An 18651-nucleotide genomic window follows, 5' to 3' on the forward strand; every position below is an offset into this window, starting at 1 on the left:
TACATCTTTGTAAGAAGTGTTTTCTCAACATTTCAACATTGCATCAATTACTGGTGAACACATTTATTTTTATTTGAATTATCACTATTATCACAATTATCATGTTTTTTTGTGAGTATTTTGATTGTTGTTATTTTAAAACGATTTATTTTCATTAATCCCCCTGCAATATTTTTATGTCAATATGTTACATTTATATCAATGCTTAAGTCAAAAGTTATCTACAAGTGATGAAAAATGAGTTATGTAAACAGATTATGTTACTAACTACAATTTTTGTCATGTAATATGGAATTAGTAACAGACTACAGTTTTTAAGTAATCTACACCGCACTACAGAAAATGCATTCGACTGGATTGCTTTCATAGCGTAGTAGACATTCATGGGTGTGTAGAACAGTCTCTAAACAAGACTTTAACTTGTAACTTGTCCTGCATTAATTGTGCTACAGATATGAAGGATAATTCAATTTTGAAAATATGACTGTGAATGACGATTTAAAAAAAAAGATACCTTACACTACTTACACCAGCAACCACATAGCAGCCACACCCTAGCAAGATACTGTAGCAACATCCTAACAAACGCTCAGATCACATTAGCAACCATTAGCAACATCCAGGCATCCTCAATACAAAATACAGTAGCATCATGGCAGGACAAACAAGCACCTCTGACATTTTTTTCTGAAAATGAAAAAAAGAAATCATTCTAAATTTGTATTTTGATACATAATAATGCATTATACTGCAGTCATTGCCAGTAATATTGAGGGATGCCAAGGAGCTAGACAGACACTGACTCATATGTTTCAATTACTGATAAACATGGATGTCAATGAAAAAAAAATCCATAGCAACTCGGGCAGCTTAGCCTCCCTGCATTCAGTGAAGCTTTGAAGCTAACCATATTAACTACATTAGCTGAACTGACTCGTATCAAAGCAATTGTGAACATTTAAATTTGTCAACCAGATTGTGAGAGTATTGAGACAAACAATAGCTTGAGAGTCAGCTCTATGCTTCCTGCAATTTTCATCAATATGTTATGAAAATGCTAACAAGGATTGCCAGGCCTGTGTTACAAAACTAGCCCAATGGCAAATCAATCAAAAATATCCTAAAATCTCTAAGTATACCTAAAATACACATTTTACAATCACTGTTATGTGTTATAAAGAGTTTCTTCTTGAGCAATATATAATTTGCTATACTGTAGTAATCATAAACAGTCTCAGGGAAAAAAAAAAAAAATTAACCCATGGCAGCAGTTTAAAAATAGCTAAATTTGACTTGGCAACCCTGACGTTAACATGCTTCTAAAAACATGCTTCTACCTACAGTTTTGCAAAACTCATTTACCACACACTTTTCCTTAGTGCACAATTTATAAACTAATACATTTTTACATTTGCATTGCCTAACCAGCTCCAAATATATGGCTTTTCTGATATAGTAAACTTGCTCGTCAGCTCACCTGGTACAGCATTGCACTTGCAAAGCGAAGTACTCAAGTCCCATGAAACGAATCGCAATAAAAGATTTCAAGACTTGAGCTAAAATGGCATGGTTGCTTCTGCAAGTGGGTTTTAATCTTGTGTTTCATTTGTTAACACGGTATGGTTAGGTTTAGTGTAGGTGGTATGTTATTTTCAAACGTGTTAGAGAATTAACTTTTCGTGCCACTCACCAAAATTTAATTTCCAGACTGCTGTGATGCATACAACAACCAAAGTAATAAAACATTGATAGATTCTCATTCATCTGTTTTGGATAAAACTGAATGGGTGTTTAGCTCCACTCACTGGACATTTCGCTATGAAATAGTTGCAAAGCGTACAACAAGCAATGTAATATCATTTTGCAGAAATGTTGTGCCAGCCACGTTTTTCTAATCAGCCTGGATTGCAGTTCCTATAATAATTTAATGAAAAGAAGCAATAACTAGGAGAGTTTCTAAGTTCAAATACAGATAATCTTTGCATAATGCTCTTATCTTCAACAAAGATAATGTAAGCAGGGCGAAATAAAGAGAACGAGAGACAAATGCGAGACACAAAGCATGGCAATTATGGGCAGGTATGGTGTAAATGTACTTTACAGCTCTTTCTTATTGCTGCTAGGGCTATTAGAAGACTAGACAAGAGTCGTTTTCACCCAGCTTCAATGAAATGGATTTTCTAGAGCGAGACGTCTCAATCCAACAGTTCTTATTTACAGGAAACAAAGCATTAATACACTGTTGAACCTCCTTATTAATATTTAAGCCTAATGAAGGCTTGTGTCTGGAGTGCGCAGGGAGAGGCCAGGCGTCACGCTGTGCGGTGTGTCTCAGCGGGGCAGCCCCTCCCGCTGGCTTCCTGCCTCCTTTTCTCTTTCTTTTTCTCTCTCTCACATCTCCTTCTATCTCTCCCACACTTAGCTCTGGAGAAGGCTGTAGTTGGAAACACCCTTAGCTTCAACAAAAACACTTCCACCCCGTCCCCTGGGCTGCATGATTGGTTAATGGACACCTTAAGATCTGCAGGGACATTTGGCTAATGGTGTGACCTGATTTCAAAAAGCCCAATTCAAGGCCATTGGAGGGCCTCTCTCTGTAGGAATATGAGTGCACACTCGAGCCTCAGTGAAAATCGCAGCCTCTCGCAATCTGGCAGCTGGCTAGATGTTATGGATAAATGTTTGTGAGTTTACGAGAGAGTTTTTCCCCAAATAATCAAATGTGTGTGCACCATTTTTCAAAGATTACCTTTGAATGTCATGGAGGATTGCTCCATTATATATATATATGAAACAGCCCATATTCCTCAACGGTGTGCTTTTAGTTCAAATATTATTAAAGAGGTCATATGATGCAATTAAGTTTTCCTTTGACTTTGGAGTGTTACAAGCTGTTTGTGCATATATAAGATCCGTAAAGTTGCAAAGACTAAAGTCTCAAAACCAAAGATATATTCTTTATGGAAGTTAAGACTCGTCAAAGCCTTCCTAAAACGCCTCATTAAAACACGCCCCACAAATCTACATCACTGTGTGGGAAGATTTGAATAACACCGCCCAAATGTTTACGCAAAGAAAGAAGGCTTAACTTTTATTCTCGCTGTAGTATTGTTGCTGCCACCACCGCCATGTCATGGAGATGCAGTGTGTTTCCAAATATGGTGAGGGGCTTAACATTTCGTCACACGCTTGAGGTATTTGGCCAATCACAATGCACTGGTTAGCTGGCCAATCAGAGAACACCTCGCTTTTCAGAACAATAAGCTTTGTAAAAATCTACGCATTTCAGAAAGGCAGGGCAGAGAGTAGCAACAATAATGTACAGTATGTGGAAAATAATGTCTTATTTAAACCTTAAACCGTGTAAACACATTGTATTACACCAAACACACAAAATAATGTTATTTTTAGCATCGTCATATGACCTCTTTAATATTTGGTAACACTTTACAAAGCCTTTATGTATAATGCATATGAGTTATCAAAAGGTATAATGCATTCAAATTATTCATAATGTGCATTGTAATACATTATATCTTGTTGGAAATAATTATAACCAAACTTAAAATGCATAGTGCAACAATGAATTGATAAGAGTTATAATGTATTAACTGTGGTTGCAATTATTCATGAGATTGCACAATGCATTATAAGGTGCATTACAAGGGATAATTAATGCATTAAAACTGCTTTTATAATGCATTATACATAAAGGCTTTAAGTAAAGTGTTGCCAGATCATTTATTCAAAATGTATTTTGTAAATGTTAACGAAATATGTTTAACACAGTAATTTTATTATGATATTTTAAGACTGAAATTGGCCGGTTAATCAGTTATTTTATTTACAGTCAAGTTTTTAACCATAAGAATTGATTTTATTGAAATTTACTGTGAAAAGCGCAGTTGATCTATCTATCATTTAAGTTTTAAATAAAACAAAGTATTGAAGTACATTTTACAATGAATTATTTCAGTCCTTCTATAAAATTTCAAGTTTTATTCAATATGTTACAGTAGTCGCTGTTTCTTTGTAAATATTTGTGAAAAATTGAGAACTTTTTTTTTTTTACTAGAAATCAGTGTTTCAACACCATTTTTATTCAGTGTATGTTATAAATGAGTATTTATACATGAAAATATGTAGCTGTCTTTATGCTCTAGGAAAGAGGTCCATCACAAGGGAATTGTCATATTTGATGATCCTTGACATAAATTAAACGTTAAACCTCAAATCTTAAACCTAACCCTTGCATCTGATTGGTCGATGGGAATGTAGCTCCAGGACCAGCAGGAATAACCTTGGTGCTGCACTAAGACAAAAGAAGGAGACTAATATTCTGAAAGAGCCTCAGTGATGAGGTCTTTCCAACTCTTCCTTCATAATTTTCACATACTTCACTGATTTTATTCATGTCTCTGTGAAACCCACTCTCACTCTCATAGATGATCTTGTGATTTGCTTAAAGCACGATGATGTTTTGTGTAACCTTTCAAACAGCGGCCCAGTCTTCATATCAGATTCCTCCCTCGGTCACAAGCTGCTCGTCCCAACCACGTGCCTGCAGCCATTGCAGCTCACGCTGTGGGAGGGGAGCACACAAACCACTTACACAAAATGTGGTAAACGCTGCACACTATATATCGAATAATCAATAACTCTGCTTAGTGCTTATCATGTATATATCCTGTGACTTGATGTGCCGTCTTATAGACTTCTTACCTATGCAGCTAAACTAGATTATGTAGTAAATTATGTTTAGTAAACACTATAACCATTGAAATATTTGCAGAAAGCGCTTTTTTTGGGAATTCAAACACATTACTTGGACGGATGATGGTATCGTAAAAGGCTCAGCTGACGTCGCCAGCAAAATGGCATTTCACGGGTGTTATTTACATCCTGTCCTCTGCCTTTGTTTTATGGGCATTACCCTGGCAAACACAGCAAGGTAATTGAACATGGGCAGGTGACTAATTGAATTAGATAGGGAACTCAGCGGGGCTAGAGAAATAGAGGTTAATAACCTTGCTTGGCCATATGATGCTTAATGAAATCGACATGATTCTGTGAGCTGCTTTTGCTTGTTGTTTCTCTTAGGGATTTTGACGTGTTCGGCTTTTAATCTTATTTTTGTTTTAGATGTTTAGAAAGTTATTATGCCATTTATTCTTTGCAGAAAGGGACAATTATTTGCAGTGGGTCCTGTTATGGTCTGGTTTATCTAACTAAATATTGACTGATGATTGAGCCATACTCAGTGTTTACAGAAAGGATGTTCTCTGGTCAGCTAATCATCCTGCATTTTAGATAAGGTATATCAGGATATGTGTCATCTTTCAAGTTATAGTCAAAGTATTATGCCAAAACAATGTTAAAATGGAAAAAAGGCTTCGAAACCCTGAAGAACAAATAAAATAAAAATAAATAATACTGTAAAAGAAAATACATGAGTAAAAATGAAATCGTTTTTGGACATTTTTGCATGTTAATTGCAATTAAATGCAAATGTATTATAGTTCAAATTTACATTAAATGCAATAAGCTACACTTTTTTGACCCACTTAGGTATTGACTTTAGTACATCTTTATATGTAACTTCATAATTATTTATTTTGTCTTTGAAATATAGTTCAAATGTACTACCAAATGTATTAACGAAATATACGGTAAACTTGAATATACATTAATGTCATTTCTATTGAAATTTGTATGTCATTTATTTAAATATATTTGTAATTACACAATTGTCATGATGAAGTTGTAATTTAGTGTAGTTAAAATATATTCACTTTAAATGTAATATGGAATAACACATACAGTTAAAAATAAAATCATGTACTTTACATGTGCTTAGTCAACACATCAAATTAAGTGTACTTAAATTACTTAAAATGTATTTAAAAAAATATTTGACATTATTACAAAGTACATGTAGAAGTAGTGTATTAACTGTGTTAAGTAACTGTACTCTTATTAACTACACTTAAATGGACTTTTATTTCAGCAATATTATTCATATTAAAATTATCTACAAGTACCGTTTGAACTAGGTGGTGCACATTAAGTACACTTCTTTTTCACAAGAGAAGAAACAAATGATTCACAGATTCATGAATCCACTTGCAAAGGTTACAACATTTTTATGCCATCTGAAGAAACATTGCTAAATGTTTGCTCCCCATCAAAAGAGTCCAACCCAATGTCTCTATGAGCTTCCTCTTCCACTGCACGTCAACTATTTTTGACCCATTTTATTGCCTGCCAAGGGAAAATTGTAGTTCTGATGGCTTAGAAAGTAATAACACACTTTTCCCTCAACAAGCCGCACAATCAGAGGTATCATTCATGTAGCACAAACCGTGAGAGATGAGAATTTTAATACTTAGGTTTAGAGGCTTGTTCAAATTCATAAGCCTGAGTACGCAATAGTAAATGGTGAGTTTGTGGGAGCTAAAGCACATTGTCCCCTGTTGCCACAACAATGAATGTCCCAGTTTGTAGTGATTTGTTGTCCTCACACTGGGTCATCTCCACTGACATTCAGCCCATCGTCTAGATCTAGAGCGTCTCTGGGAATGTAATACTACGTTACCCTGTTTGCTCTCTTCAAGGTTAAAGGCCACTGATTTCATCAACTCCAGAGGTTTTCCTCTCGAGGGAGCCAGATCCCTTTTTGTTAGCGCTTCAACTAACCATTTCATGCCTTTTGTTTCCACACAGAGCCGTATGGCGGAGAGCCTGCGTTTGTTCGATTCCATCTGCAACAACAACTGGTTCACCAATACCTCGCTCATCCTCTTCCTCAACAAGAAGGACCTGCTGGCCGAGAAGATCAAGCGTATTCCGCTGACGGTCTGCTTCGCCGACTACAAGGGGCAAAACACCTACGAGGAGGCGGCCGTGTACGTGCAAAGGCAGTTTGAGGACCTCAACCGCAACAAGGAGACCAAGGAAATCTACTCGCACTTCACTTGCGCCACTGACACCAGCAACATCCAGTTTGTGTTTGACGCGGTGACGGACGTGATCATCCAAAACAATCTCAAGTACATTGGGCTGTGCTAGGACGAGGGGATGGGGGAGAGGGGCGGCGGGCGAGTCAAACGGAAAAAAAACCCTGGCGAACGACGAGGCCCGCCTGTCGATGGATCTGAGTGCCCTCAAAAACGCTTGTTGAAACAGGAAACTCAATTGAGGCCCAGAGGAAAGGGCTACATGCTGCCATCCTGCTAGATTTATCAATGTCAAAAATTTAAAGGTCAAAGAGGATTTTACAAAGTTGGTATAAATGTGTTTGCACTGAACATACGAGTATGTAGACACACACACACATACACCATCGTTACGTTTCTTCACACACAACGGACTTCGGGATCAAGTGTCAAGCACATGTTTGACATGGAAACACTGGAAACAGATCTCCCCGCTCCTCTCCTCCCTGACAAACAGCAGGAATTCCTTAATGTCCATGAAAGGGATAGCTCACCCGAAAATGTGCTCATTTGCTCATGTCATTCCAAACTTGTATGACATTCTTTCTTCCGTGGAAAAGGAGATGTTTAGCAGACATACAATGACAGTGAAAGGTGAAAATGACAAAATCACCATAAACGTAACTTAAAATTTGACTTGTGCACTTATTATTAAGGAATATCTTTTAAACCGATATGCACATGTTCAAATTTGGTGCATCACAACTGGTGAATTTATACATATTACAGTTGAACCACGGCAGAAGATGATTAAAATGATATGATTTAAAATGTGGATTAAAACATTTAATTTGATATTATTATTATTTTTATAAGTTCACATTTTAAAAGTGTACAGTACTTAAGTGTGTTAAGAAAAAGAGTCGTGAAAGTCTACTCTCTTTAAGTACACTTAAGTGGCCTTTTATTTCATTAATATTATATTATCTGCAAGTATAGTTTATTTAAAAATACACTTTTAAAATTTGAAAAGCGCATTCAAAAAAATTAAGTGCAGTCTTTTCTCAAGGGAAGAAAAAAAATTAGTTTTTGGGTCTGTCCCAATACCCAAACTCGTGGTCTTGGCCACTGGAGAGTGAGTGCATGTCACAGGAAGTAAGTGTGCAAGACTGTCCCAGGTCTTTAGGAAAATTTTGGAAACTTTTTTGAAAATTTCCAGAAATTTGATGGAAAATTTCCACCTCTTTGCAACCCTATCATTAATTTACAAAATGTAAAAATAAAAATGTTGAGAAAAGAAAACCTTTGCGGTATAAGTTAAAGGTGCCATAGAATGGAAAACTGTATTTACCTTGGCATAGTTAAATAATAACAGTTCTGTACATGGAAATGACATACCGTGAGCCTCAAACACCATTGTTTCCTCCTTCTTATGTAAATCTCGTGAATAAAAAAGACCACTGAAAAACAGGCGAATCAGAACATAACACCGACTGTGATGTAAAAGTCGGGATCACTACGCCCCCAACATTTGCATAACGTCTACCCGCCCATGTTCTACGCTAGCCGCCAGCCGAATCATCAGAAGTTCTGCAGGTATTGTAAAGAAACAAGCGAGGACAACAGCGAAAATGGCAGATCATGGAAGTAAATGTTATGTTCCAGGCTGTGCAGGGGATGTGATGTGCAGGGATGGGTTGGTGTCTGTATTCAGAAAGGCACGGAAAGCAAATAACGCGTTCTAATAAAATAACGCGAGCCACTAAAGGGACAGGGTTAGCTTGTTAGCAGTAGTCTGTTGCATTACAGTACATAAGATTTCACTTACCACATAAACAGAGTAAGGAGAGATGACTGAGGATGATGGCGAATGATTTACAGATCCTGAGCACCACTTAAAAGCATCTGATCTTGTAAAATGTGTGGTAACTGCCGCTCCATAGTATAAACAGAGCTCATACGATCGCGAATCTCGAAAGCGAAAGTAAAACTATAACATGATCGACCGATAGTTCAATGCCCCGCGTATTAATAGCGGCTCCCCGACAATATAACTGTGAGAAAAAGTATTCAAATATATATTTTCCTCCCTGTGTTTCCTTCCTGCTGTGAGCTACTGAAATGAGCCGCATAGAAAATGCCAATCAGAGCAGAGCTCAACATTGAGCCACACTGAGAAACAGCCAATCAGAGCAGAGCTCATTATTCATGACCCTTCCAAATAAGCCAATAACAAACCATTTCATTCCAGGGAGAAATCCTAGGTTGTAAATGCACATGTAAACCCGTTTCAGATTTTTTGCCCTTACCTAAGCCACATACCTTCTATGTAGATATCAGAGAACAATTTAAAATATTGTATCAATGCATTCTATGGCCCCTTTAAGTGAATTAGATATTACATATGATTTGGTAGAAAAATGGCTTTTTATCACTTCATTTGAGGTACCACACTGTAAAATTGTGTTGTCTGTTAGATATGAACTACTGAACAGACATTTAGAAGTTTATTTTAAATGTGCAAAATATTGAAAATTTGTTACTAAAGATCTGTGGGGGAAAAAAAAAAAAGTTATTTTAACAACAGTTTCTGCTTGAATGGAATGGTTTCTAGTTGGTTTCTTAGTGTCAAAACAGTCCAGCCCAATGTCTCTCAACAATATTATTAAGTCTTAAATATTAAAGTCTTAAAGCTGTATGCACAATTTGTGCATTGCAATTGGTTAACACAAGTCAAATCTGTCATGGCACATCTTGAACATGATTGAGATTTGAGAAATTATCAGTGAGTAACGACTTAAATTTGAATGTTTTTCTCACACAAATCTATTGTATGACTTCGTAATAAATTTGTAATATAGATTATATGGACTGCTACTATAGTACTTTTTGACATTTCTGGCACTTAACAGCCATTGGTCGCCATGCACTGTCATAGAGTGGAAAAGAGCAGCGTGAACATTCTGTTAAACATCTCTTTTTGCATTCCACAGAAGAAATAAAGACAGCTTTAAAGTGACATGAGGGTGAGTAGATGATAAAATTGTAATCTAGGTGAACTGTTCCTTTAAGTTTTGTCTTTCTTTATAGGGTCTTTGATTTGCCTGATTTAAGTAATGCTGCTTTCGGAGATGATATAAAGGGTTTATATGAAAATACAATTGTAAATGAGAGGTTAAAAGTATCCCGAGAGAAAGAAAAACAACAAAAAATAATGATGTCATTTGGTTTTGCTCCAAAGGTGAAAACTGCCACTGTCTGAATATGGAGTCAAATGGCTTTTTTACTCACATTCACACTGTAGTTTATTTTTGGCTGTCTGACCCCTAGGAATCAGTTTATTTTCTTGTTTCTTTTTATTCTGTTTTCCCTTTGCCTAAAATAGGATGTAATCCAGAGTTTTTAGAGCAGGCATCCTTCTTTCCATGAGAGTGTTACACTGACGTGAGCATTAAGTGTTTCATAACGTTCATTCCAGATTCAGAGAAAAAAATAAACAGTGCCAATATCAATGTAAATAAAAAAAGGCCCGTCAATCATGTCACTTTTCGGTTTTTATGGACAAAAAAGTATATATATATTGTAACATTAAATATGCATGGATTTGTTACTTTGGGTTTTTGATAAATTATAGTTTGATTTGCTTTCTTATATTTTTAGTTTTACTAACATGCTCCAAAAATATATCAAAGTCAAACACTGTGTACGACTGTACAGTTGTTTCCTGCAAGGTATTTATTGAAAAGAGTTTTTTTTTTTTTTTTTCATTTTACATCCGGCGCAATCTAAACTCAGAACGAAAACATTAAAAGAGGATTTACTCCTCGAATTTTAACTAAATCGGAAAAAGAGAGAAAAGAAAATCTATAAAAAAAAGCAGAATCTTTCTATTCTGGTATCATTTTGAGTGGACGTTGTCCACTGTATGTGTAAATACTATGTGAGGTACACTTTGTGAGACAATGAAAAAAAACAAAAACTAAATCACTTTTTAAGATGTAAGGCTGATTGACAGATTAAAGGGGTCCATTCCGCTCCAGTCCTCCTTCTGTTCAGCTATGACGATGTACAACAAACCCAAATAAGGGCTTCAGGATTGATTTTACAGGATGTCCACCAAAAAAAAAAAAAAAAGAAAAAGAAACGAAGAAACAAATAATAAAGTTTAAAAGAACAATAATAGTGAATAAAAAGAATTATGCAAATGTTGTTTGTGCTGCAGGTTTGTTTCTTGTGTTGGGGTGAGTGAGGCTTCAGTAACTCTTCATAAACTTAGTTACCCATAATTGCTTGTGTTTGACACTTTTTCCACATATACAGGCATTATACAGTCCAACAGTAATGTGTAATAATAATATTTTATATTTATTCAAATGTTTATATAGGCATTAACAACCACAAAATTGTCACCCGAAAATCAAATTTAAAGAAACATATGCTTATTTTTAAGAGCGTTAAAGGAATAGTTAACCCCCAAAAACTAACTTACCCTCAGGCCATTCAAGATGTAGATGAGCTTGTTCCTTCATTGGAAACCAATGGATCCTTTGCAGTGAATGGGTCCCACCAGAATGAGAGTCCAAACAGCTGATAAAAACATCACAATAATTACATTACTTCTGGCTAAAATACGAGTCATATATCCATAATATTGTTTTCTCCAGTGAAGAAGTCATCTAATCTGAATCAGTAGAGGACCATTTACAAGTGAAAACAATCCAAAACAGTTGTAAAATAATATGTCTATGTATTTTAATGTGAGAGGACAACAGGGGATGGACTTTTTCACTGGAGGAAGTTTTATTATAGGTTATGGACAGAAGTGATGGTTATATTTTTCTTTTATGCCAAAAATCAGAGCATGTTCCATGAAGATATTTTGTAAATTTCCTTCCGTAAACATATCAAAACTTAATTTTTGATTAGTAATATGTATTGCTAAGGACTTCATTTGGGTGACTTTAAAGGCAATTTTCTCAATATTTTTATTTTGTATTTTTTTTGGTCCCACTTTATATTAGGTGGCCTTAACTACTATGTGCTTACATTTAAATTAATAATTTGATACAATGCGCTTATTGTGTACATACATGTTTTTACATTGTACTTATATTTTTAAAAATACCTATATGTAATTACATCTGTAATTAATTTCTGTAATTACATTTATGATTACACTGTTGACCCATCTCTTACACCTTAACCCACCTTTAAACCTACCCATACCACCAAACCTGTCCCTAACCTTACCCGTATCCCACCTCAATAGCAGCAAAAGAGTTTTGCAATACAATATGACCACAATAAGTACATAGTACTTATTTTTTTATGTAAATAAATAGTAGTTAAGGCCACCTAATATAAAGTGTGACCTTTTTTTTTTTTTGCACCCTCAGATTCCAGATTTTCAAATACTTGTATCTCGGCCAAATATTGTCCTATCCTAACAAACCATAGATCAAAGCTTATTTATTCAACTTTCAAATGATGCATAAATCTCAATTTCAAAAAATTGACCCTTATGACTGGTTTTGTGGTCCAGGGTCAAATTTCAGAATTTTCACAACTCTTATGCAAAATAGATTATATATGATTTTTTTACTGTAACATGCTGAAAACAAGCCATATTGCTGTAACAACATTAAGAAAAATAGGAATAAAAAAAAAAAGGTTCTATACACATTACAGTGATGGGAACTGAGGAAAATATGTTATGAAAATAATGCAAAAGCTTTAATGGCCCTAAAAACGGGCTTCATTTACTTTGTGCAAAATATATTTTTTAATTTGTTTTCTTTTGATTTATATTATATGGCACTACTATGTGAATAGTTGAATCCTGTTGGTTGAAATACACCATTTATATGTAAGAATGCTCCTATAATTAGTTAATAGTTATGTACAGTAATAGTAAAAACTGATGTGGTTTATGAATCCAAACTTTTTTGCCTATATACTTTACAGTAACAGCATTTAATACTGTTATAACATGGCATAAATACAGTATACTGTCTGCACTTGGAAATATATTCTCTGATATTATTTGCTCGATTGACCACTAATGCAAGACAACTTAAATATGGTCACCGATACACATTCCAATATGCATGTTTTCACAGCATCAACCGCATTATCAGCCACATTAAATTTTAAAAGCAATAACTTGGGGCAGCTAAGTGGCCATATGCATTGCCTCCATGATAAATAATTTGCACGCATGTATTGACTGCTGACACTGTAATTCAATGGCATATGCCGCAGGCTGATGCATAGCATGTAATCCATGAGGAAATTGTTTCTTCCTGCGTAATTGTCCCTGGACATCAGATTCTAGGAAATGTCTTCTCATTTTGTCTCAATTCAGTCCACTCAAGCAACAGTAGAAGCTCAACGCTGCTTTTATTTATGGTGCATTGCACCATGGCAATCAACATGCTAATTAATTGTGCAATTAAATTATTCTTCAATTGATTTATGTCTGCAGAGGGTTTGTAGTAAAAAGAACTGTGAGAGGGAGAGATGGACGGAAGAGAAGATGAGGGAGAAAGAGAGGCTGGAATGATCTCGCATAATGGAGCAATTAGTGGCCAAACCCTGGATGACCCTTTATTGTTGTCATTACTAACACAGCCCATTGTTTATCACGCCACTAATTCTAGAGTACCAGGACGAAACAGCCTACAGAACTGACAAAATAAAGGTTTATGTACCAAGGAAGCATTTTGAATTAATCTGTTCAAGATACTCAGAGCTATTCTATCATGTGTGGGTGCCACCTCCTCCATTTTATCACTAATGTTTTTCCTGACTACACTGTACAACTCATTATGTATCTACACCATCAGAAAAAAAATGTCTATAAATATTTACAAATCTGCTTTGATTAAGAATAAATTGAGAATACAGGACTGTTTCAAACTGACCTTCAACTCCATCCTTTGGAGAAAGTCTGAAGAGGACATATTTATATTTATTTATTTATTATTTATAGGCCTATATATGCTGTATAGGGAATTGTGTGCATCTAATTTTATTATTAGAATTTTAGGTTTCACTTTATTTTGATGGTCCCTTTAACACATTCTGTTGACTATAAGTAACATTGCACCTACATTTCTACCAACTCTAATTAGAGTGTTAGTAGAGTATTAGTAGACTGGTAGGGTTAGGGTTGGAATAAGTTGACATGCAGTTGCAAAGTTACTTACAGTCAGTAGAGTGTCTGTTGAGAGACCAACACAATAAAGAGTTAGCAGATATGAAGCAGACAGTCTACTAATACTCTTATGAGAGTTTGTTGACATGTAGTTGCAACATTACTTAGTGTCAACAGAATGTTCAAAAGGGACCATCAAAATAAAGTGTTACCGAATTTTATTTATAACAGTTTGGACAGGACCCTTTTCTGTTCTAACATGACAATGCCTCTGTGTGTAAGGCAAGGTTCAAAAAGAAATGATGGATTCAGTCAGTGTGGAAGAACTTGACTGTTCTGCAGAAATCCAAGTCCTAATCCTGAACGCAGACCTTGAGCTAAAAACTCATCACCAAACACCAGTGACTTGTACATACTGTATATTTAAAATAATAGGCTATCAGTTGTGCAAATGCATCGTCTTTCGTCAAAATTAGCCACAATCGCGAGAATTTGTGAAAATAAACACCCACCGGCCTTTGCCTTTGTGGTTCGGTTGATCGCGTGTGTAAGTGCGAGCACGCGAACTCAGTGCGTAGCTACTCATGGAATCTGATTTACATGTACTTGTTGAATTCGTAGCAGGTGAAAAATGAAAAGAAAACCTTCCGAATAATGTATGCTTTTTAAAATGTTTTCGTACATTTTACCGCTGTGAAACCTTGAAGGGATAGTTCACCCAAAAATGAAAACTCTGTTCCAAACCCGTAAGACCTTCATTCATCTTCGGAACACAAATTAAGATATTTTTATTGAAATCCGAGAGCTTTCTGACCCTGCGCAGACAGCAATGCAACTGAAAATTTCCCAGGCCCAGAAACCATGTGACATCAGTGGTTCATCCGTAATTTTAAGAAGCTACAAGAATACAATTTGTGCACAAATAAAAAAATAATTAAATAAAAAACTTTATTCAACAATTATTTAACTCCAAATCACGTCTTCCACCATTATGGAGAGTCCCTCTGCATGTAAACAACGAATGCGCGCTGTGCTGCTGATGTAGAACACGGGTGCACTGTGGTAGTCTCGATAATGGTGGAATACGTGATTTGGAGGAGAAGAATTGTTGAATTAAGTCGTTATTTTTGTTTTCTTTGCGCACAAAAAGTATTCTTCGTAAAACTGCGGTTGAGCCACTGATGTCACATGGACTGTTTTACTCAACATTTCAGTTGCGATGGTGTCTATGAAGGAATCAGAGAGCTCTCAGATTTCATGAAAAATATCTTAATTTGTGTTCCGAAGTTGAATAAAGGTCTTACAGGTTTGGGACGACGTAAGGGTGAGTAATTAATGACAGAATTTAATTTTTTGGGTGAAATATCCCTTTAAGGACGTGTATTCTGAAAATGAACCTCTTCTGTCAGGACAGGTAGGAATGTCGCTTTAAAAGATAGACATTGACATTTCTGTATTCAGCTGTCTTCAACACTTGCTTTGCTGGGAACAAACACAAATCATATTTCTCTCACCATTGTGGGTGTTAATGAGGTATGTGGGAAGTTTTCACTCTTGTGAGACTCTGGAGTTCCCTCTGGAGCATGGCCTCGATGCCCTTTAATTTCACATGTAAAGCAGATGAAAATTTAAAAAAAGGAGGGTATAGTACAAGACATGGGTGTACTCACATGTTTGTCAGGGGGAAACTCAGAAGATAATTTTTGTCCCATAGAGACTGTAGTATGTAGTGGTTCATGCCACAGCTGTGACCGCTGTGACTCTACATTATTGAAAGAGTACATTTGTTCTGAAAAACAGAAATATACAGATGAATGCTACAGCAGCGCCAAGCAGGAGGGCCGGCCAGTGGAAGACCTTGTGACTGTCATGAGCAACAGGGAAGGACACACCGCAGAGACAGAGGAGGAAGGCACTCAATTTAATCTCATTCTTTGGAATGGTAAACAGCGGTTTTAAGCTTTGGAGTCTTGACAACAAATTGGATTCAGAGTACAAATCGTTCACAGGGACAAATGTGATGTGTCACACTGATACAAGATGGTTAGGTGAGCCTCAGTCAGGTCACATTTCACATTTTACAAAACTCACAGTACATTTTGCATAAAGACAACAGGCTTTTTTTTTTTTTTTTTTGCCATGACAGTTAAGCACAGTTCCTTTATTCTCATTAATGCAATACATCTGTAATACCGTATACTGTATAATACTGTAATACATCTAGATGTGATTTCTGTAAATCATTCTTAATGAGTTTTTAAATTAGATTGTCTTTACAGTCAATGCAGTATTTTTTTTTAACTCAATACAAAATTAAATTAAATTAAATTAATCAATAAAATAATCAAAATCAGCCTAAATGAAGACAGCATAGTAATCCAGCTAGCATTGTGTATAAATATGACTGACATAAAGCATAAACGTAAATATATTTATATAATTATTTTTAAAAGTAAATATTTTATTTTATTATTCATTACATTTTAAATTGTAAAACAAATATTTTATTTCACACACACATTTGTATATTTACTATTTATATATTTAATATGTTATATATTTTTATTGTTATTCTATTTGATTTCAATTAATTTAGGCTGATTAAAATTTCATTGGCCTTATTTTTCATTTAGATACAGTATGAAATTGATCTGTTTTGAATGGACTTTCTTCAAAATACTGGGTTTGAAATGTCAGTCGCTATTATTAATAAAGTAATCACACACAAAATGTTGATATGCGTAATTAATTCAATAAAGACAGTGACCTACACAAATATTCTCTCACATTTGTTTGCCACTTGTATAAAAGGGTGCGAGGGAAAAACAGATAATCTCCAATTCTGCAATGTCACATTTGAGGCCTTACAGAAATACACAAGGGTGTTGTTAATAGCTTAATAGACATCTGATTATCTTTTTTACTCCAACCTGCCAGATGCATGAATTATTACACCACTATTATATTCAACGGCATCTGTTCTGGTAACAACAAACATGTAAACAAACAAGTTTATGCACAATCTGCGTTCACTTTTAATTTCAATTGTCAAAGTGGTCAACTGTACACTTAGTTTAGTTCATAGAACACTTCGTTGTTGATGATGCCTGCATCAAACCAAATCCTTTTCTGAAAATACATCATAATACGTATCACAGCCAGGACACAGATAGGATCAATTAGAAATGAATCAATTTAGCTTCACATACTACCAAACTGCTCATTATTGATGAATGTGAAATGGAATAAGACCCAAGGCCAGACTGAGCGATTCAACCTAGTCATCTTTGCCCTTTAGTTCCCATTAAAAGGGCTGTAGCCTGGTCTGCTGACACTGATGCGGCTCATCTAGATTTAATGATATAATGAGAAAATCAGTCCTTGTTCAGTCATTGTTTTAAAATGAAAAGACAGGTGTTACTAAGGAAAATCTCTTCAGGTGAAAATCATCCCTGAAGCACCATCATGCATGAAGAGCACAATCTAACTTGCTTGGCATGACACAGCACTCTCGCCGTTAGAGGTGATGTGCTGCCACCCTGCGGACATTCAGTGTAATGCACCACTACCTGTCTAAAAATGTTTTATAATAATAATAATAAAATAAATGTTTTAAAAAATTCAAAACTAAAAGGGGCCATCTGGATTTAAATAAACAAATACTTAGGATTTTAGGATTGAATCATTACTGCAGTCATTCATATGTTTGTGGCATATTGTATGTGGGGCAACAATTTTTTAACACTAAAATGTGTGTAGCTTTTTATTTCTCAAACAGCCATGTCGGAAGACATACCGATGTCCATATTACAGGATGACAATGCCAAGATTCAGTAGGCTCAAATTCTGTGTCCTGACCTTAATCCTACTGAAAGTGCTGGAGCCGACTTTACACTGCTTGTCCAAAGTTGCAAGCTCTAATATTCCTGTAGCTTTGACAATATTGTGCTTTTGTTGTGGCATTGTTTCAACATTAATTTCCTTCAAGAGTTGAATTTATTATTAATATAATTTATATTAATATTAGTGCTGTCAAACGATTAATCGCAATTAATCGCATCCAAAATAAAAGTTTTTGTTTAATTATATATGTATGTTTACTGTGTATATTTATCATGTATACATAAATACACACACATACAGTGTATATTTTAAAAATATTTACACGTTTATACATTTATATATTCATATTCTTATATTTTATATTATATATATATTTAATATATACACATAACATATTTTTCTTAAATATATACATGCATGTGTTTTTCGTTTTATATACATAATAAATACACACACACATATATTATGTAAACAAAAACTTTCATTTTGAATGCGATTAATCGCGATTAATCGTTTGACAGCACTAATTAATATTACTTAATAATAGTTAATTAATAGTTAATATTTCCAAAAATGTAACAACATATTCACATGCCGATGTCCACTAATTATCTCACTGACATGCAGGTAAACAAAATACTTCTGTTTTTATTGCGGAAGTATTGCTTTTATTTACTTTTTTTTTTTTTTTCTGGAAGTTGACATTTTTTAAGATTT

General features: G+C 35.0%; 1 protein-coding gene across 6 annotated transcripts in view; it reads left to right on the forward strand.

Annotated features, from left to right (window-relative positions):
- The window catches only part of gnaz (guanine nucleotide binding protein (G protein), alpha z polypeptide), a 67782-nt gene extending 53925 nt beyond the window's left edge, over positions 1-13857 (forward strand). For all 6 annotated transcript variants that reach the window (XM_058788595.1, XM_058788592.1, XM_058788594.1 and 3 more), the window contains one exon: positions 6724-13857. In XM_058788595.1, coding sequence (XP_058644578.1) covers positions 6724-7068 — 345 coding nt within the window. In that variant the 3' untranslated portion in view covers positions 7069-13857. The remainder of the gene's footprint in view (positions 1-6723) is intronic.
- Positions 13858-18651: the final 4794 nt, after the last annotated feature.

Source organism: Onychostoma macrolepis, chromosome 10 (genome assembly GCF_012432095.1).
Source record: "Onychostoma macrolepis isolate SWU-2019 chromosome 10, ASM1243209v1, whole genome shotgun sequence".
In the NCBI taxonomy this organism is placed as follows: Eukaryota; Metazoa; Chordata; class Actinopteri; order Cypriniformes; family Cyprinidae; genus Onychostoma; species Onychostoma macrolepis.